At 39.3% G+C, this 23,243-nt stretch overlaps 1 protein-coding gene across 1 annotated transcript in view; it reads right to left on the reverse strand.

The window, feature by feature from the left end:
- CRIM1 (cysteine rich transmembrane BMP regulator 1) overlaps nt 1–23,243 on the reverse strand; it is a gene marked incomplete at its 5' end in the record, with an annotated part of 383,203 nt that overhangs the window by 44,260 nt on the left and 315,700 nt on the right. Inside the window, one exon of the mRNA XM_019548604.1 lies at nt 14,170–14,291. Within this exon, the coding sequence (XP_019404149.1) occupies nt 14,170–14,291 (122 nt within the window). The remainder of the gene's footprint in view (nt 1–14,169; nt 14,292–23,243) is intronic.

The following is a 23,243-nucleotide window of genomic DNA, read 5'->3' on the forward strand; positions in this document are numbered from 1 at the left end:
ACATGAGAAATACATTGGGGATGAATTTGATCAATGCTACAATTCTGAGTTAATAGTTTGATCTCCTAACCTCTTATCTCCTGCCCTCCCATTAGGAGGGAATTGATTACCCAGCATGGCCACCCTACATTATCCTATGTTTCCAGGAATGAAGAAGGGAGATCTTTGGCTTCTGTTATCTTTATATATGTGATGATAAGAATTTATAGCAGTCCCACTGGAGCTGAGAAAAATAATATAGTGTTGGTGGATCCACCATATTTCTCAGAGAAGGGAGAACTGAGAAGAGATTTCGTTAGCTCTCACAGCTCTAATATCCTTAAACTACCTGTAGTCTCCTACCTCTGCTGGAGTATATTAAGATTTAGAAAAAGTGAGTAATGTGGGAAGGAAGCACTGAAGCTTATAGACATACAGAGAATAATGAAGAGGCAAAGAAATGGAGGTGGGGGAAGAGGATAAGAGAGAGACAAACAGACAGCAGAGTCATATCTGACTGAAGTAAGTTTGGAAGAAAAAAGAAATGGGAAACAGGAGATGGCTAAGAAAATAAAAGGGGAGAAACAGTTGATAAACATCAAAATGAAAAAAACCCCTGTCTGTGGAAAAACAGACACTTTCTTTCTCAACTCTTTTCCTAGATGGAAAAAATGATAGGAGGAGGACAGGAGGAAATAAAGCAGAAATAGAAATAAAGAATAATACAATAACTACATCAATCAATGAGCAGAAACTTAAAATGTAACAGTGCATAAGATTACCTATATTATGAATACATGATAATGGACAACATGATATTAAACATCCTGGCATATATTAGTGATGGCCTTTCATACCTAATAAGTCAAAGGCTGAAAAGAAGCCACAAGTAAATTACAATAGGTCATGCTAGAGAATGAAAGTATCTCAGGTAACACCATCCACTACCATACATTTTATAATATTATCTTGTTTTCATTTTTATATGATGTCATTCATCTTGAAAAAAGTTAGATGTTGAAAGTTATATTTGTTTTTCCTATTCCACACTGACTAGTAGATGAGACCATGATACTTTGGGTTGTATGAACTAACATTGTTGACTAGCCAGCAGAGATGGAGGCCTGAACTTGGCATCCTAGGACTGGCTTTGGGTTGGGGTTTCTGTATACTAGTGGTTTTCAACCTGTGGTCCACAAAAGATGACTATGATCAATCAAAAGTATATGAATACCCATGCTTACAATTCAAAAGGATATGTACCTCCATTCAAAATTTTTTTAGGGGTCCACAAATAAAAAAGTGTTGAAAACCACTGCTATAGACCATGGACTTGTTTCTAATGATAGGTCAACTGAGTTATGTTGCTGTTAGTATGAGAAGTTATTACCTGTATTAAAAATACCTTTGTATATTTCTTGTCGGGTTTTTTTTAGTGTTTTTCTTTTTAAAACAAACAAACAAAAAACCTGGACGAGGAAAGGCAAGTAGCTGTGATGGGAGTGAGAAATGGAATGATACTCCTGTTTCTTTTTAATAGTGACTTTATAGCAACTGGTTCTTACTCCAGTGAGAACTAAATGGGGGCAGCTTACCCAAAACTCATACTACAGGATAGGAGCGGAGATGCTCAACATTATAGTGCAACAGTTGAGATACTGTAAAATCCCTGCCCTCTGTTAATTAAAGGAATAACATAATTGTAGACCTAGAAAAATCATGGGCTTTGGGGTGCTTTTGACCCTGCTTGTAACTGCTCTGATGCCACCTGAGGTTGCACTTCCTAGTTTGGGAACTGTGGTTTTAAACTACCAGAATAAAGTCCATTATAGCCACACTAATTACAATTACCAAAGAGCCACAACAAGTAGAGTTGGCATTTAGGTAGTATGATAGCTCTTAATGTATGAAGTCCATTTAGATAGAAGTATATATAGAGTAGCAGGAGAGCTGAGCTCACAAACTCACCAGTACTGCCAAAAAGCCACATTTACCACACCTTATCTGAGATACTACAACTATTTCCTGTTCCTCACTTACCGCTGTGTGTATTTTCTTAACATGCTGTATCCATATGTGAAGATTGCAGAAGTGCTTGGAAGCACTTTCTTTTAAAAAATAATTTTGAAAATAATTTAAACCAGCTGTAAGCTTTTAAAGTATTCTGAAGTATGCTGATAAAACCTGAAGTTGGCACCAATTTAAGAGAGGTTGTAAGCACGCTGGAGAACAGGATCATACTTCAAAATCAAGTTGACAAACTGGAGATAGTGTCCAAAATCAACAATATGAAAAGAAGAGACAAGTGCTACATGTAGGAAGAAACTGAATGCAAAATGGGGAGCAACTGGCTAGGCACATGTATATCATGAAAGGACCTGAAGGTTATAATGTAATGGCTAGAAAATGGCATTTAGACATTTGCTTTTGGGAACTGGATTGTAGGTAAAATAGATATGTATTAGAACCATGGTTCAGGGGAACAGCAAGGGTTAATTGGTTTCTAAAACCCTATTTGTGACAAAGTTTCCTTCCACACCCACTGTCTTTGAAGCCAGCAGAAACAGGCTGTGAAACTGACGACATGTATCACACTGTTCCATAATATGAGATAAGGCGGCAGAGCCCTTGGGATTTCTGGTTTTGGTGGACAGACCAAATTAAGACATTGGTAAATAACCAAACTCAGATGTGTGCATATGATAGGCTTGTTGGAACAAAGGAATATGCTGACAGAACATAATGTGGACAGCATGATGATCAAAGGGAGACCAATCAATGATGCCAGGAGATGAAGAGTCATCAGAGGAGGAAAAGAATACAAAAGGGGGGATTTCAGAACAGCAAAGGGTCTCTGATGGGGGAACCCAAGGCTACCATGGACAGAGGGCACATTATCAGCCCGTCTCACCCACTCTACTGGGGGAACAGGGAGATAGGTCTTGACCCCTGAGCTCCAAGGCTGCTGCCATCTGACATTAAAGAAAAGAACCACAGGGTGAAGCTCAGGTACTGGGCAGACATGCCTTCCTTCTGTGACACACAAGGACTGGTAGATATAGAATTGTTTGCCTTGCCTGCATTAGTCTCATCTGGTATTACTGTGTATCAAGAAAAAATGCCTATTATCGAATGGAAAGGTCGTGATCAGTCTGAGGGTTTGGGTCTGCTCGAATAAGGTATCTGGGTCATAAATCCAGTGCCAACATAATAGATCACAAACTCAGTAAGAGTCAAGAGTATGATGTTGTTGCAAAAGAAGGAACAACTCTGAAATGTATTAACAATTCAATTTTGAGCATCAGACTTTAAGAGTCTTGATTAAGTGCACACATTCCATAGGAGAACAAGAATGATAAGATCTATCAGGAAAGGCTGAACAAACTGGTTTTGTTTAGTCAAGAGAAGAAAGAGGAAAGTCTAGGAAGAGGAAAGTTCTTAGACAATGATAAACTGTTACATGTTGGAAGAATGATAAAAGGACAGTGACTGATTGCTGTCCATGGCCACTAAAAGTGGGACTAAAAGGAATTGACTTATTCTGTAGCATGGAAGATCAAGGCTACAAATCGGGAGATCCTCTCCAAATATGTGGAAAGCAAACACTAGATGGGGTTTTGGACTCTTCTTCAATCTTCACTGAAAAAGGGCCTACATCAGACACAGGGTTCACCTCAACTCTCCTTTTTTATTTGGGGACAAAATTTTAACAAGTACATCTCTAGACTGGTGATTGTGCTGTTGCAGATACACTTGCTCTCCAACTTACTAATGATCATAACATCTGCACTAACTTCTCAGAAATGGGTACATATTTAATGCCATGGCATTCAAGTTGTTTTATACAACTTCTTTGGCCATGATGTAACCAAATATTAAAGCATTTGTTTAAACCCAAACATTTAACAAAACACATATCTGTGGCTAAAAGTTATGTCACTTGATTTAGAATTTGGGTGAATTGGAGCTTATAGCTTAAGGCCCAAAGTAGTACAGACTTAAAAGACTACACGTAGAATACCCCTTGTATACTTAAAAGGCAGTTTTCTATCTCCGTAAGTAGATTTTTGGCATTTACAAATTGAGATTCCATACCCTCTGCTGTAAGGACATATAAGTATGTGCATATAAGTAAAGTGAGCATGCACATAGGCTACGTGCTTGCTGGGTACATATGTGACTACATACACACACATACCACGTGCACAGAAAAACCTTGAAAATGTAGCTGGCAAAACTCCATAACTAACAGAGGTTAGATGCCAGATAAGGAGAGGGACCCTCATATGTTTTAGCTTCAGTAGGTGAGTGATTAAAGCACTTGCCCAGGAAGCAGAAGATGTTTCTAGGTCCCGCTTGCCTAGAGGGGGTCTGAAGCTGTCTGTCTTTGCTGCCTTAACTCAATGCTCTAACCACTACAACTATGATATTGTTTCTCTGCCATATAAACTTTCATCACCTGTTAGTCAACAGAAGTCCTTCTGGGATTCTCTTTTCTTGGAAACAATTATTTGGAGACATTGGTCTGTGTGAATACCCTTTAGTAGTGTTCAAAGCCACTGGTGTTCAACGTGTAGTGGGATAGGAGAATGGCCCACTACTGTATTGCAAAGATGCTATTTTAAAATCTTTTTTGTTTTGGTTTTTGAAGGGCTTCCACTGATCTATCTCTTGGGCCACTGACAGATGTTAGATTAAAGGCACAATGGGATATGATGCACAAATCCCAACATATGTGCATGGCAGGAGATGCAATTGTGGGACTGAGCATCAGAACCCATTGCACCAAGTTGCTGGTGCAGGGGGAGGCTGGGATCATGATCCTGGCCTCCCCCTGCACTGCCAAGTAGGAAGCTTGGCTCCCTGTGTTCCCCTGGCTGGAAGCCCTGATTAGCTGATCATCATTCCCAGCCTCAAGAGTCAAAGGGAATCTTGAAGGGTTTTGGTAATCTCCAGCACTTGGGCACACTGGCCACACATTCAGTTGAAGGCCATGAAAGGAACTAGCTACAAAATTATTGGACATATTTTGTATAACTTCCTGGCTTATTTCTCATTTTATTATACCATTAATTGAATGAACATGAGGCCAGGTCACTACTTAAGACATAATTACACTTAAAATGTGATAAAGTGGTTAATATCTCACAGGGGTGTCAGAGTCAGCATCTCAGAGTGCCTTTCGGTCTTCCCCCCCCCCCATTTTAGCCACGTCTGGCTAAACAGAGAAATCCAGGCAGATTCAGAAATTTAAGCCATGCAATAGCACAGAGACTACTTAAAATTACCCATCTGTCTTTAAAAACAAAGCAAGCAATTCCAAAGTATTTTTAAATATTTTAATGGATAAACTACAATGCATCAGGAGACTTCTGCATGAAAAACAATGTTATCCAAGTACGGGACAAAGAGCTTGATGTTTAAATGAATAAAGCAAAGGTCCTTACTGGATGGGGAACAACTCCAAATGCATGTTGCCATGACTGCTCATGAAATACCACTTAACTCTATTTTCTAGATAGTTGCTGAAGCTCAGCAGCACATTGGCCACCTACAGGCATTATGTTTTTACCAGGAGAATTCTCATGCTCCTGGTAGAAACTATGACAATATAAGCGTACACTCAATTTCTCCCAGGGGAAACATGCCCTTCCCAGGAGAAAAAGCTTCCAGGCTGAGAAACCCATGCAAGAGTGAACACTTGTATATTCCCCTCCTGGTCTAGTTCAAAGAATGAGAAACTAGGAAAATGCTCCTGGCACTTCCCCAGACCAGGAACTGCCTGGTGGGAGAACAAGCAGGAAGAACTGCCCACTTCTCTTGTCCCTTCCCAAACTGGTCTGGGAGGGGACTGGAGCAGCAAAGCAAAATCCCCTACCTGCTCCACTGACCAGGTGAGTGGGGAGGGAGGGTTGGCATGCTGTTCATTCTCCTTGCCTTCTAGCTACCGGGAAAGAAGCTCTCATTAAAGTGCCAACTAATTTTTAATATGTTTTATCTAAATGAGAACGTGTCACTTCTGATGTAGGACTAACTGTCCCTTGCTATCCACCTGCTCCTTAACCAGGGTCCTCAGACAGAAAAACAGCCATGAAGGAATGATGGGAAATATTAGTGGTTCTATACATCTGTGCAACTACCTTCTTGTAAGACAGAGATCAACATCAAAGAATGAACTGACATGGAGACTGCCCTAACCTCTTACCACACCATGATGTCATTATTCATAAAAGCTGAAATACACTGATGAGGTGGTTTGAAGAAGAACTGCCACTGCCTTCACTCTAAATGCTGTGCAACTGGAAAAAAGAGTTGCATGCCCTGGAGTATCGGCTTGACTCATTTTAGAAGAGGTCTCACTTTGCACACAGAGTGCTCTGAACACAACCCTGCAGCACTTTACAAAGCCTGGACTAGGCAGGATTGTGCAACATATATTAATTTTTAGTTCAAATAGAAAATCTTTTACATGAAAGTATAAGGAATTCTGCAAGTAACTTTCTGAAAAGTGTCAGAATATACAGTTCATCTCTGGGTTTCTCCTTTATGCTGAAAGAAATAAAACCTAGTATTTCATTATTCTGAATAGCTGAATAGGTAAAGCAGCAATTTTTAATGATATGCAACTTAATTATAACTATGATGGAATGCTACTGCACAGTAGTCTTGGGCTCCTGCACAGTCAGTATCGTGAAAAAGCTGTCTGCTCAGTAACACTGGTTACTGGGCAGTCATTTAATACTTGTTTAAACAAGTACTAAATGACAGTGCAGTAATGACTGCACCATCAGTGTCTTATGTAGATGTGGTTAGTGAGAAGTAACTTCTGCACACAAAACTTATCCACAGAAATCTTTTTTTTAAACAGAAGTGAATGATATATATTAACAGATTTTTGCACAGATTTCTTTGAAAAGTGTGTGTAATTGAATAGAAAATGAGTGACACAAGCTCCAGAGTTTTTCATATCCAGGTTTTGTAATTCATGTCCTGTTTGAAAAAATAATGGCAAATAAAACTTACAATGTACATTATGTTATTGCTATTAAAATAATTTAATTTCTAAGCGATATAACAATAGTATTCTTTTTAATGGAATCAGTAATATTGAAAATGAATATGTATTATATAATTTTTCAGAGAAAACTATAATTTCATACATGAGATGATTCGGATCTATACCTGACAAGTTCGTCCATTAGCAAAGAAAAATAGTTCAGTGAAACAGAGTTCAATGGTAGCATTTTCTCCAGAAAGCTCTAATGGCACTCTTAAAGTTGTCTGGAATTAAGAAAGAAGCAACAAGTGACACAGCCACTTGTTATTAATAACTTCCAGGATAATATATTATTTTGTATTTTAGGTATCTGACCTATTTTGCATATTTCTGCATAGTACTACATTTTATTATGTAGACATATCCCTGGAGAACTGAATGGCATGATATGACATACATCAGCGTTTCCCAACCCTTTTCACCCCACAGCATACTTACCTAAATAAAAAAGCACTGTGGCACACCAGATGCAGAGCAGGGGGATGGGTGGTGCCTGGCCAATTGAACAGCATTTTGGGCTTAAGCCATGCCCCCTGTGCCTGGCTGGAGCCACGCTCTAGCCCAAAATGCTGCAGCACACTGGTGTGCTGTCAGGCATGTCCAGGTGTGCTGTGGCACACCGGTTGGGAAATGCTGACATACATCATTACAAGGCTTAGCTACCATGGAATAAGTGCAGACACATGGACAGTTACGGACAAACAGGATATCCCTGCCCTCTTTTTAACTTGCTGTAATTTGTGCGTTTGTTCATAAGTGTCCTAAGTAGGCTTTCGCCATCCCTAATTTCTAAAGTTGTACTGAAGCTGAAAATGACATTTTTCTAAAAAACTGAAATATTCCTACATGTTATTGGAAATATTGGAAATATGGCTTTAAATAGTACAAATAAACATGTATAGTAGCTTAACTGAACCACCCTGTCTAAAAGGCATTCAGTTAAACAGAACATCTGATTAACTAAAGGAACATTGTATTGGATCCAACTGGGCTCTACAGATAACCTATATAAAATCCGGTTTATCAGAAGGCTTCTCATATTCCCAAGTCCTTTCATATTCAAGACAATATGGTGTAAATTATATTAAAATGTTCCCAGTCTGGTCACTAGAGCTGTTCTTTTCTTGATAGGAAACTGAAACAGAAATCATTTCAACAGGCTTTAGAATGGGGCAGCAGAGGGAGGAAATACAGCCCGTGGGCCAGATTCGTTTCACCAGCTGACTCTATCCAGCCCGTGGGCAGGAGGCTACAAGGTCAGGGGATCTGGCCCATGAGCAGCCAGTGGCTCTGGCTCCTGGGTAGTGCCAGGCACATCTCGGCCTCTTCTGCAGCTTACACTAGCTCCTGCCCCAGGTGCTGGCATCAGCTGTGGACTTGCCCAGCAGGTTCTGGGTCTGGATTGGGGTGTCCGTCCAGATCTGCAGCTGATGCTGATGCTTCAGCACATCAGCTGTGGTCTTGGACAGTTGCCCCAATCCCCACAGGAACTTGTTGGTAGCATCCAGAGCAGAGGCTGGTGCCCACCCAACACTGCTTCCAGCGTGCAAGCTGTTGTAAGCTGCAGACGGGGCTGGGACTTTGTGGCTCGGGGCATGCTGTAGCTGCAAGGACAGTTCAGGCAGGGAGGAGGGAGGTGGGGAAGAGGGAGAGGGAGAGAGAGAGAGAGAGAGAGAGGGAGAGAGCAGGTGTCAGCGAGCGATGTAGCTAATGAGAGGACACCAAAATTATTAAGTGGCCCTCCAGCCAAAATAACTGCCCACCCCAGCTTTACAGTGTGGTCTAAAGAATCATACAGCGAGATAGCTATTCAGTGCAGCTGGGTTCTGTTCACTGTCAGGATGTAGCTGAGCTCAAAAAAATGTATGGTTAGGCTATCAGATTTCTCTCAACAGCTGTGCAAGTTCACCTTCCACCAAGTTTTAATATGTTATACCTAAATGAGAAGAACATTGTCACTTGTTTCCTCTGATGTACTGTATCTTGGAGTTGCTTCCAGTAGCATTTAGAATGGCTGATACAGCACATTCAAAGGTAAATAAAGTTTATGATGATTCTCCTCTACTTTCAGTCTCCTAGAGAGGTCTTTTATTTTTCCTCATAAGAGAACACGGAGAATCCTAGTGAATAATAGTCCTGATAAATCCTATGGATTAAAGAAAGGCTAAAAAGCAGCAGGGATGAATAAAGACATCTCTGTTAAAGATATAGATGCTGTAGACCTACAGTGGAAATTTCAATAAGAATAATTTTCTATTGTAAGTATGAATCTTTTTCAGTTAAGACTGACAGATCCAGAAAAATCTCTAAATGCCATTCCTCTGTACTTGACTGTGTTAGTCTAAAATCAGGCAGAAGACAGGGTAAAATTGCAACTGAATTAGAGATGTATAAGTTTTTATGATCAAAACCTCATTTCATCAGCTGATGTATCAGCTATTCTGATATATAATTTTATATCAGACTGAATAAACACACACATACACACACACACACACACACATATCACGGCTTTTATATTATTCATCAAATCTAAAAAACTGGAGATACTTGTATTGTCCTGAAATGAATAGTAACACTGAGGAAATAGTTATTTGTTGCTTATGCCAAAATATAGGCCAAGTTAAGAGAAAAAACACAAGCTGGTAGCACAAAAAAAATTGGCCAAGTGGAGTAAAGCAGACAGCAATGTGTTTACACTGGTCAGAAAAAAAGAGGATTTTCTCAAATATAACATGCGATATTTCATCCCCACACATGTGGGGATCCACATCTTTTCTTCCAAAGCCAGCTGTAGAAAATGGTACTATGAAGACAGAATGTTACTATGAAGGAATATGTGACACTTAAAAAGTCCTGAAAAGAGGATAAGGAACGGTGAGTTGGCCATCTTGCCTAAGAACTTCTCAAACAGGCAACATCAGAGCAGGTTGAGAAGGATGAGTCCCAGATTATGGCATAACCAAAATGAACGGACTTAGAGCTTCCTAACAACAGTAGTATTGCTGTCCCAGAGACTGACAGAATCACAGAGAACTTAAGATACTGATTGACCATTACTTCTAAGTTGTATATATATAATTTGAAATTCTGTATTATGTTAACTTCAATTATTAATTGTTGTTGCTATATTAGTCTAGGAAAGGACGATTCGTGAAATTGTACATTTTAGGCATGAGCCAGTTAAAAATGGTAGCCATCCTGAGCTGAGGGTCCTTTTATGCAAAAGTAGAATTTGGACAATGAATAAAGCAAGCCTTTGTCAGAGTACTTGATTCTGAGTGATTACGGAGAAACTCAATCTTGTGCTCATGATGCTAAGTAAGCACCTTTTTCAAAGAGAGACAGAGTTTTTGTCTTAGGGAATTTTGGCAATAGGGCAATAATAATAAAAAGTCAAAACTTAACAAGGTCCAGTGAAACTTCCCTAGCTCCCAGACTAAGGAAACAGTGTCATTTGCCTGAGAATTATGTTGAAAAGGAAAACAGAGCTGGTGAAGATTTATAGACTTTGTGGGGCAGGCAGAAGACATACTTTTGATAGATTAATTGAAACTATCTCGTGAAGGCAGGGAAAACCTTGGCAAACTCTATACTCTGTCATAATATTTGCTTACAAGGCCAGTACAGAAGTAAAATTATTCAGTATTACCACTTGTGATGTCTTCTGGGAGCATGGGCAACTGGTGCTGCCTTAGTCAGGGCAGGGAGGGGTCCCCCTGTGGCTGGTGACCGGGGGGGGGGTGGGGACGTGGCTGCGGCTGCTTCTGGGAGCGCCACAGTGCTCCACTCCCCAGCCAGGGCTTGCAAGCTGTGGCGTTAGTAGTGAGCGTGGTCAGTTAGGGAGTGCACCAGCGCTCTCAGGGGCTGCAGGGTGCACCAGTGATCTCAGGGGATACATGTGCACCCCTTACACGTTGCCACCGTCTGGCAGAGTCAAACTGAAAATGTTGCAAGTCTCCTCCTCTGGATGCTTTTAATGCTCTTAGCCCAGAGGGAAACACCTGGAGTGACCCTGCTGAAGCAACTGCAGGTTTGATATATGTGACAGGAAGCAAGGGGAGGGGTAGGGTATGCTCAAGAATGGCCTGTCTTTTGGGTTCAAATCATTCTCTCCATTTTATACACTGCTTTGTACATGCCCTTTCACAGTATCTGATGAAGTGAGATTGAGCTCATGAAGCTTATGCTATATATCTCTAATTTAGTTAGTCTGTAAGGTGCAAATCTACCCTGCCTTCAGACCAATATGGCTAACTACCTTTCCCTTCTAGGAATGATGCAGACATACCCTGTAACACTTGCTTTCTTCTGTTTGTTCTTGTAATAGTTCCCCCAGCCTACAAATGTCTTCCTTCACTGGTATTCTTTTCTTTCACATATCAAGAAGTTTGCTGTCTTGGTCATATTTATTGGTGCATGTCCAACTCTACTCTAAGGTGATTATATTACGTTTGTTTTTGAGCATAGTGTGTGCAGAGCAGAACAGTTATATTTTACCATTCCCTGGTACAAGGGTGGCCAACCTATGGTGCAGGTGCCACAGGTGACATGGGCAGCCTGGTGTGGGGCAGATTTGGGGAGGGAACAGTAGCAGTGGCAGACAGGGCAGGGAGCAGAGCATCAGGTCAGGTGAGAAGCACAAAGCAGGAAGCAAAAAGCAGAGTAAACAACGCAGGGTAAGTGAAAGATCAGAGCAGTACTCGGGGAGGGTGTGGGGCTAATTTCCGGCATATCTGACGAGGCTGGCTCTCACTGCTCTACTACAGCCCATTGCTGATACAGACAGGTTCAAAGAGGCTGCCTTTCTTTTCCTCTCCTCTCTCCATTGGTTAATATACAATATACAGAGCTAGAGTGTGCTTGGACCCTGGATCAAGCTACTTTGATCCTAGAACAGGTAAGGCTGAACTAATCGAAGACAACTGGTGATTAGTGCCCTTCACCAAGTGGTATAAATATATGCAGAGGTGCAGTGTACACAGGAAGTATTGGATGAAATCCTGCCCCTATTATGTTCAACAGCCAAACTCCTGTTAACTTTAATGAGGCCAAGGATTTCACCAATTGTCTTTTACTTGTTCCATCTGACACCAAAAGCTGTTTGGTGCAAAAGAGAATGAGGGAGTCAGCAAATCTAAGGATGCTGCAAGTCAGCACCCTTAATTGCTTTAATCATACAGGCCCCGTCAGTGGCAAAGCCTTTAACAATCCATCTTCTAGCACTATCCTGCATTTCCTGCAAAATCAGATTGTCTGGGGAGTGGTACAGCACAATAAGACCTTATTAAACAGAGCAGATGATGCATATGGTGGCAGTGGTGGTTCTGGCTGCATGCCAGAAATGAGTTATAAAGGTTCAAGAGGGGCAGGTGAATGTATTGCATTGAAATAAGGCTTACTTTATTAAGGTAGTTTTCAAAACCACTGAGCATGGGTGACAACTTGAAAAGTTAAACCAGCAATTACCAGTACTGAAAATCCTGAAGTCCCATTCTATATGCATTACTCAAAAGTGGATACCTGATTCTTTATTTAGTAAAAAAAGAAAAAAACAAACAATACAAAGTAAAAAAGCTAAAAAGTCATCAAATCAGCCCTGCTGTCCCTTGTCAATAAAGGTAGTAAGCTGCAGGTCTTTCAAGAAGAGCCGCATGCTTGTACAAGACCAAAATCAGCACTAAGAACCAAGAAAGTTTAAATTAGTAGTAGCTTGCACCTCTTTTCTTGATCCCTCCCTGAATATACTAAAGAATTTAGGCTTCTTCAGTCATGTATACTTATATAGTGGTTCCAACAGCTTACATTTTCTAGTAAGAGTCTAAGTCTGTACAAATGCCTAAGTCTGTGTACAGAAATACTTTTATTTCAGCATATTTGAAAACAGTTCAACCTTTATTCATCAGGGCTAAATCTTCCACTGATTTGGGCTGGGCTAGGATGGTTTTCAGAAAAAAAAAATGTCTGATTTGAGTCTTTTTGAAAGGGGACTAGGTCACTTTTTAAACATTTCATATTCAAACTTTTTGTTTGTCCAGACCCTAAAATCATGGAACTCATATGCTGAAAAGGCAGAAGAGATGGATGTAGAAGGAAAAGAGTATAAAACACTAGAGAGAGAAGGTCATTCCTTAAGTTTATTTTGCACCCATTTCTGTCATATCAGCATAAATTTGCCTCCGTCTAGACTCCTTCATTCTTAATTTCTCTTAAATTCAGACTCACTTACCTATTTACATTCATTTGCATCCACTTAGTGATCCATAACTTATACCTGGATATGCCATCTTTAAATTTGGTATAGAGTTAGAAAATTTAAGATGAGCTCCTAAACTGTGCACTTGAAAAGAAATAACAACACTTTTAAACAATTTTGATGGCTGAATTTTCTGCCTGTCCTAATGCACATGTGCAAGTTATTTACTTTATAATATAACGTGGAACTTGAGGTATACAATAGCCATTTGCATAGCCAAAACTCAAGTGAATTCCAATAAAGTTACTTTTGATTTTCTGACCTGCTTGGCTATGGACTGCATTTTACCAACCTTCTGCTTATCTATTTCTGCTCATCAATTCAAAGCCCAATTCAAGACTCTCGGATATAATCTAAAAAAGAGCCCTTGAACCAGATGCCAACTACAGACAGATTACTGAGGTATTAATTTATCCCAAAGTAGAATTTAAGTAAATATTTATAAGAATAGGTTAGTGATGAAAAATCTGTGTTAAATTCTAACTCTATATTTAAATAAAAGCAACAAGAGAAATTCAATCCATTCTTTTAAGTTTAAGCAGTTGTTCATTAATGGCATAATCCAGCTTCTACTGAAGTTAACGAACTGACTCTAGTGACTTCTCAATGTAATATGAATGTGGGTTCTAAGATATCACCAAAGCATTGGGAATGAGTATTATTACCGGACTAACATTAAAATAAATACTACTAATGATTAAAAGTACATACTAGTAATGATAAACAGCTCTACTAAATATGGATTATAAAAATGACTTTTATCATATGAGCTATCAAGTTACAGGTTGTATTGATACTGGATAGTATTCTTCATTTCTCCTGGCATTTAACTCCTTTGAAAACAAAATAGTTAGGGAGGTAATGCATTCACACCTACCTCTGCACTTGCAGATAAGACAACCATGATTGTTCTGCTGGAAGCCCATTGGACAGATCTTACCACAAGGTAGTTCTGGGCATTTCTTACAGCGACAGATTTCACAGCCATGCTTATTCTTCCTAGATGACCAAAATAATTTGTCAAAGTCAGCAAATCACTTACACGTTTGATAAAAATGCCTAAGATCTTCAAAGTGAATGCCTCCCCTGGAGTGACTGAACTGGTAACGAATGTCACCTTAACTGTAATTTTTGTATTCAGGGGTGATAGAGGTAAAAAGATCTCCATTCCTGGCCTGTGCTTCCTCCATGTGACTGGCAGAAACTGTGTTTAACATTTCAAGTACTTAAGGCACTTAAGCAGGCTTGGTATATGTCTATGTACTGATGAATCAGCCTAGTTTTCACAATCAAGTTTTTTCAAGTGAAAGAGTAGAAGAGAAGAAATAAAAATAAATCCCTAAATCTGTGAGGAACATTGGGATCTACTGTAATTAGTATCTTTTGAGAACAAAAATTACAGTTAATTTTTTTTTCATGGTAATTTACAGTAGAACTCTACTCTAATCAACTAAATCACTCCAAGGGTCCAGATGAGTAAAAAGAACATTCATTTAAAAAACAGAACGAGGAATGAAATATCCAAGTGAAAAAAGCAGGGAAAGTGTAGCAATATATTTTTTATGAGCAGAGGCAGGCTACCTCTCAGCAGATACATAAGATGGGAAACTAAATATGGAAACATTTATCAACTTTCAGATACATCCATGGAGCCGGGTGCCACCATATCAGAGTGAACCTCTCTACCATCTAAAATATGTTGTTTGTATGGATTTTGTTAAATTGAATGTTCACACACCTTTTTAGGTAGACAACTAATGGCAAAATCTGCATTCATACTCCTTGTTCCCTCTAGAATATCAGGGAGTGGAGGATTATTTCTCAGCTACACAGACAGAATCATTTTCCTCTCATTCCCAACACACGGGAAAAAGTAGTGTTAAGAAGTTCAAGGAAAAATGAACCATAAACTATACATTAATCCTATGAGCTCCATGACAAGTATTCCCCTCTGCCAAGGCTCCCATGATTCAGGATTTATAATGTGCTGACATGAATGCAGAGGAGTGGGAGACTGCAGCAGGCACCTCACAGGCTATTACATAGGAAGCTGGACTCCAGTTCTCTTGAGGTTCTCCCAGGGGTCCTGAAAGATGTACAGTAAAATCCCTGTTATCCAGCACTCTGCAAGCCAGAATACTCTATTCACTGGAATTTTTCTGGACGGGGTTGGGGGGGGAAGTTTGTACACAGTGGCTGCTGCCACCACCCTGTGCTGCCACCGCTTCACATGCAGCTCTTGCCACCCACCCCCCTCAGATAGCCAGCATCTGGCATTCCCCACTCATGCCAGATAACAGGGATTTTACTGTACAAGGATAACAAAAACAAAGGGAGACCATGGTAAAAGGAAACCAAGGCAGGGAAGGATGTGCAGAGTAATTGGAAGACTTGAGGTAGAGCAAACTATAAGGGTATTTTACCGAGGACAAACAGCAATGGCACATAGTTGTGGCATGTGGCAAGTTGCTCTGGGTGGGGTGAGGGAGATGGGGTCCTGGGGGCCTCCCCGGGCTCTGGTGCCAGTGATTTGGAAGCAGGGAGCCTGGCCAGCAGCTGGAGTGCAGCTCCAACCAGCCAGGCTTCAGTTCTGGGCAGCACATGCTGTCACCATGTGCACCACCCCATTTTTTCGCCACCAGGATCTCCCTGTGTCAAAATCCTCCACTGCATAGTAATGCCTGCATGTGTGTCATGTGCAGTCTGCAGTGCTGCAGACAGGTCTGCAGTGCTGCATACTGCACATGTACACTCATCTGGATGCACCCTAAGGGTGAGAATAGAGGTAAAGTTTGGCTGCCAAAAATGTAGCAATGGGGAACAGAGAAAAAGCCATGTCCATATCCACTAGGCATTTATTTCTCTGTGAATATCCCTTTTTCTTTGTGTAGCATTCTTTCTCCAATCATTCCTATCAAATGCAATCCTTTCCATTCTAGAAACAATGTACCTCCATCTTCTTAGTCCCATCAAGCACAAACCTTTCACTGTCAATACAAATTGACATTGAAAAATGTTTCAAACTACTTCACTTTTGCATTCATACACCACCCTTTGGATTTCTAGGTTCTGCCAACTCAAGCAGTCTGAGGGTGATATTAGTTATGCTTAGACCAGGGGTGGGCAGTGTCTTTGGGTATAGTGCCAAAAACACCAACAACGTGAACTTGTAAGATGTTGGTGCGCCAGAGATGGACGGTGGAGGAGCTGCAAGAGGCCCGATCCTTGTTGCGGCTGTGCAGCCACAGCCCCTTCCCCATGCCAGTTCAGGCGAGGGTTAACTCTGGCCATGCTACCTAACTTGTATTAGGGTAACTTCAGCTCCACGGAGATAAAATGAGCAATTTACAGTCTTACAGCATTCCAAGATATACCTCTCCCACCCTGTTTCCTACCCCAAAGCAAAAAGTATCCCGGCTCTTAGCCATGTCTCTGCTTGCCAGCCCTCTAGTGGCAAGTCAGAGCTGTGCAAACAAGAAAGGGTATTAATCATTAATGTGCGACTGCTCACAGCGTCTTCTAACTTTACCACTGCTTAACAGTCCACAGATTTAGTATGGTTTAAGTGTAATGTGCAACTTCACCCTCATGATTCAAGGGGTTTGTGAAAAGTAATTTTATTTATATTCTATGTCCACACTTTCAAGTACCAATGTTTTAAAATCTCTTTTAATATCTATTTTTAAAAATAAAATCTGACTTTACATGTTGACAGCTCTTTGTGTTTTTCCCATTTTATTGTCCTAAACATATTTTGTACTTGCTTGTTTGGTTGCCTAGTTGACAGCAGAATTTCTGATTTTTCCCTGGGATTTTTTCTTTAAAGAACTTTAACACTCATATTTACTAGGATGCTCATATTTACTGAAAACTACAGGTTTAGGAGAATTTCACAGGTGTAGGCTTTTATACTTTACAATTTTGGCCTGCATAAATCAACTGAACTGAAGATCTAATGACTTTTTGTTTTAACACTAAAGCAAGCTTAGAAGAAACAGTAATTTTATACCAGTCGCTACAATTTTAGTCACTGCTACTGCATCCACATGCTGAAGTTGAAGTGTGACTCATTCCATTGGAATCAATCAAGTAGTTACCAAGAAAACTTTACACAGGATATGGACAAATGGCATTTGTAGATGCTTCAAAGGGGAAGGAGATGTACTAATAAAAAGCTCCTGAGCATCAACTGCATCAGTGTCCCTGTGCTGAAAAAATGCCAGTGGGGTGCTTTGAACTAAAGCTTGTTCAACAAGCTTTAGTTCAAAGCACCCTGTCATCATTTTTCAGTGCAGAGATGCTGAAACATGTGATACTGGAGCACATTCATTTCTGTATTCCAGCACTGGATTTATAGCATGTCGGAGCAGCCTCCGTGCATGCGTGTAAGTGCCTTAAGGGACAGATGGTGTAAACCTTGATCCTCCTGGGAAATTCAGAATGCTCATACAGATTTAATGGCCTTGTGAGGCAGATCTCTCTCCTCAGTGACTTTTTGGGGCAGTTTTGTTTTTCCTTTTTGGGGGAAAACAGAATTTGGATTTTAGCCACCAAAGCCTGTTGAACACCTTGCATTCATTACTGTTTTTCAAGTTAACGCATTCACATGAAAAAATACATAAAAAACCCATGGGAAATGCTAAAATATATTGCCAAATTAAATACATCTCTTTTACATTACTATTTAATACCTCATATTTCTATTTAATATGCTAAGTGGTGGAAATTGAAATCCCTTTCCCTATAGACTATGTAAGTTTAATGGGAGCTGTTTTAATAGAAATATACATACCTCAGCTATTTTGTTATCTAAGTTTCAATAAAAAATTCCACAGATGTCTTACCTGGTGCTTCAAGTTATTTGCCAAATTCTTTTTGAGGCAGTTCCTAGCATTAGATTTGCCAATGTGAATTCTTGTGTAAACCTGATTTGGTTTTCTCTCTGCAAAACTCATGAACATTCCTTTATTATAAGAATCTCAGAGTCTGAAAATATCATTTTCCATACAACTCTTCCAATTTAATATTTGCCCTTTTATTCTGAAGGTTTAATTTCCCCAGATAAGCTTCATTTGGTTTCCGTGGTCTTAATACTGAAATGCTTATCAACCCATTTACCTGTATAATTAGGGGCCTGGAGGATAGACCCTATGAGGAGAGGATCTGGGAACTGGGTTTGTTCAGTCTAAGCAAGAGAGGACTGAGAGGTGGCTTGACAGCCATCTACAAGTATGTCAAGGGTGAACACCAATATCTAGGGGAGCAACTCTTCAGAAAGGCACGCCCTGGGAGGATGAGGACCAATGGACACAAGGTAATTGAGGAAAATGTAGGTTGGACATAAGGAAAAACTTATTTTCCATAAGGGTATCTAGAATTTGGAACATGTTTCCAGCAGAGGTGGTACAGTTACCATCCTTGGAGGTGTTGAAGAGGAGGCGGGGCAAGCACTTCCTTGAGCTCATCTGAGCCCAATAACCTCCTGCCCATGGCAAGGTATTGGACTTGATGATCTTACAGATCCCTTCTGGTCCATTGATTCTAGGATTCTATATCATTTCTCAAGAAAGCATTATTAACGGATTTACTAATTTTAAGCGTACTTCTACTCTCAAGCGTGGCTATATTCTTGCTAAAGATACCTGTGCATATTTGGAGCCATTTTTAACTTTAGAAACAAATATTTGTTTTATTGACTTATATAAGACAACACTTTTAAGACAGTATAGCATAGATTACATGCCTTCTTGTGCTTCATTAAATTACTGTTTCCTAAGGTTCTAGACAGACAACCACTTTTCAAACAAAAGGGTATATAACAAGATATACTTATCAGAGTGGAAATATGGTTTCAAATATTTTGGTATTTTTAAAAGGCATGTAGGTCCCTAAATAGCTTTTATGAATAGGTTTTATATTGTAGCCTGAAGTCATTAACTTTCAGTCATGCTTAAATAAAAAAATTATCTGTGCTACATATAAATAAATGTGATATAATCACAAGATTAATATCATTAACTTAACATTTCCTAATGTTAATGCTTTTTTGTTATTGTTTATGATCTAGATATACAGTACTGCCAATTCTCATGATTGCTGGCATTTTTCTTAAAGTCTACGCTTCGGGAATGTGAACTACGTAGCTTTCTCACTCACTCACTCACTATCTTTTTCTCTTCCATATACAAGGAAGAGAAAAAGATAGGTAGATATAGTGTGTGTGTGTATAATTTTGTTACATTCCCAAAGCAAAGACTTTAAGAACAACTCCAAAATCGTAAGAGTTGGCAACACTGGATCTATAAATGAAAAACAACTTAGTAATTAAAAATAAACTGGCGATGGGGGAGATTAGGAGGGGTTGGTATTTAGAATGTTTGTAACTTTATTACACATCCAGAAAAACAACAGTTCCATTGCAGCAGTCACTAGACTGAACAGGTAAAGTTGAGTCCCTAGCAAGAAAGAGAGACTATTAAAATACGTATAAATTTTAAAAAAACACAAATAAAAATGACCACTGTAAAGGAAGCAGTATAAGAAATGCCAGTTATAAGCATGTAAATTCAGAGCCTCAGTTGGTATAAACAAAAGAGTGGATTCAATTTGAATTTCTTTCTGAACCTACAGAGGGTTTGATAAAATCATACGTTTAGAACATACCTACACTAGTGTGACAACTGTAACTGAAGCCTTAACTGCTCTGTTGAGAGAAAGTAAGATAATGTTTGGATGAGAAAAACTGGAAGCTTTGAGAAGTTGCACAGCTAAATGACTATTTCTTTTTATCAAGAATTTGCCAAGCAATTTGCTCTTTACCTGAGTTACCTAATGCTTCTAACCCAGATTCAGAAAATGACTGAATTGACTTTACCTGCAATAATCTCTCGGAAAATAATTAACATATCACTTGCTAGAAGTATTCAAGAAGTGATGTTGCCATACAATTTTGAATGGGTTAAGACTTGATAGTAACTTCATTAAAAAAAAACCCCCTATGAAATGATCTCATAATGAAGCAAAATTTCCAGATTCAAAGCTCAGTAAATATATTACATATCTTTTTTGTATCTCGAGTTAGATGGCAAAGCTTCTCATACAGACAACAGAGTTTCAGATCAGTTAAGTTTAATATGACAGAGTAAGTTCATCTGCACTGAATCCACCAAACAACTTCGCTAATACAAGTCACTTTTCTTTTCTGCTTCCAAAAAATTTTTCCACAGTCCAAGAATGCAAAGAATACAAACTCCAAAAAGTGTTATCAGCAGAAGAGTGAAATTAATTGTGTATGTGTGGAAAGACTAATAGCAATAATATTAAGAAATTAGTATATTTACAGTGATTTAATACAGTTAAGTTAAATGTACATTTAGTAGAGACAAGTAAAGATATTCCAGATTAATTAACTGACTTTTTAAATAGAAGCCCAGGAGGAAGAGATCTTATTAAAGCACATATATAACTGGTAACTGTATAGAAAGGACTTGTTTCAGGATGAAAGGTCCCATAATTTGGGTCTTTTCCAGACAATTCTACAGTTGAATTGGTGTGAGTTTGCACTTATGCTCTTCGTTTAAAAATCAGACCTTGCCTTGAGATGACTGAAAAACAAGAATCTCATGCGAATGCCATAGACAAATGGCACTGTTGTTTATTCATTATTGTATGTCATGAAGTATGATCTGTTTATATAAACTTAGAGGTAACTTATACTAAATTCATAGTTTTTTTAAATTATTGATCTATATTGCATATATTTTGATTACTGATCTATATTGTGTACAATTATTGATCTATATTGTGCATATTTTATATTTATATTATATGGCATTAAAATGTCTGCAAGTATCTTACTAATTTCTACATTTGTTACAACATGCCTGCCTGAAATCAAAGTGAAAGTTATAGGTCTATTTGAAACAACACAAAACTATATTTAATAGTGGCCTTTCATTTGTGCCCTGCTGTTTATAATAGAATCCCTGAAGGAGCAAATTCCAGAGGCAGAACTCACGCAATATTTAGCTTTATAACATAAAGGTAGCTCAGTCTCTTGCATCAGTTAGGATAGTACACAGGGTAGAAGTTGTTCCTAAATCATTCATTTATAAATACAAAAGATTTAAAATAAACCAACTGGGAAAGAAAGTACAAGTTGGGAGAGAAAGGACTTGTATTAAAATAGATAATTTCTGTGGAGATTGAAAGTTAAAAATATTTATTAGCTGAACCATTTTCCATGTATCAACTGTATCTACATTACACATTCTGTAATACTGATTTCAGGGGCCAGAACTTAGCAAAGACTGGGGAAGAATCATTCCATGGATGTACATCTGAAATGACAAGTACTTGTTCTGTTCTTTGCAATACTTACTGGAAATGAACACAGTGGACATAAAATGTTATTTTGCCTATGAAAACTCCTTGAGGTGCCTCATCTACAAGGAGATAAGTCAGCTCCTTGGAAAAAACGTCAATTTCCTTATCCTAGTCTTCTGGCTGCCAGACTCCTTTTGGTTTCTTAGAGATGAATGCTCGTCTCCCAAGTGACGGCTGAGAGGTGACCTTACAGCTGTCTACAAATTTAGGGGGGCTGGGGGGTGACACAGCAAGGAATAGGAGATGCTCTGTTTACCAGGGCACCCCTTGGACTTACTAGAAATAATGGGCACAAACTGACAGAGAGCAGATTCAGATTAGACATCAGGAAGAACTTCTTTACAGTAAGGGTTGCCAGAATCTGGAACGGGCTTCCAAGGGAGGTGGTGTTCTCCCCTACCTTGGGGGTCTTCAAGAGGAGACTGGACAAGCACCTAGCTGGGGTCATCTGACACCAGCGCTCTTTCCTGCCCAGGGTGGGGGGGTTGGAGTTGATGATCTGCTGAGGTCTCTTCCGACCCAATTATCTATGAATCAATCTATAAGTTCCTCTATAGTCTTTGAGGTAAATGCTGCACTTTACCTGTCAAGAGGAACACTGCCTGTCTTTTTAGGAAAGGGAATTATGCTGTATTGCTCTCTGTGTCTCATCCCAACCCTCCCTGCCCTCACTGAACCTGGAACTATCGTTCTACTACTTCATATTACCATTGGTTCTGATCTTATGTCCTGACCCTCCAATTTGCAAAAGTGAGAGTAAACTGTAATGTTCAAGGCACTTGAGAACAGTCCCAGCTTATCTGTAACAGAATGTGAGATATGTAGAAAAATAATCTGAAAGTTTTTTCCTACGGAAAGAAATAATTTTAATTTACTTTTACAGATATGTACATTTAGTACTTTACTACTGGAAAAACTTCTTAGAAACTCAGAAGTTCATTTAAGTGCTATGCTCCCGGAAGTGCAGGAGGAAGACATCCTAGGAAAGCACATATATGCCATAATTTTGTCTCATGACTTTTACCATTTTTGGCTTAGCCAATCATGCAGCAGTAAAAATATACAAATATGGACTATACCCTGTACATATTCATCAGGTGCTCTCTTAATGTCCTGTTTTCCAACAGCAGCACAATTGTTCTGAGAAAACATCAGTGTCTTTTTTTTCTTTATACCAAATTTGTCAGGATATCAGATATAGGGTGGCCACAATCATTCTAGGAAATAAGCTTTCTTTTAACACTGATGATACAGACTTTATGGAATTTTTGTTCAAGAATAGATTCAATTTTCGGCTTTATTTTTTTTCTGAACATACCACACTTGAAGGTAATTATTTAAAAAGGAAAATTATTGATTGTGCTAAAATGCTATGTTCACCTCACCTTATAAATGATGAGGTTCCAAGATTAGAGGTTACTTGGAACAAAAAATTAATATCCATCTTCCTATAGGGAAGTGCAGGACCTCCATCTAACCCAGGAGGTGCACAGCCCCACCAGGGGAGACGCCTTGTTGGACCTGGTGCGGGCCACGGGTGATGACCTGGTGAGGGGGCTGCGGGTG

Source organism: Crocodylus porosus, unplaced genomic scaffold, assembly GCF_001723895.1.
Source record: "Crocodylus porosus isolate Cpor-Errol unplaced genomic scaffold, CroPor_comp1, whole genome shotgun sequence".
NCBI classification, from domain to species: Eukaryota; Metazoa; Chordata; order Crocodylia; family Crocodylidae; genus Crocodylus; species Crocodylus porosus.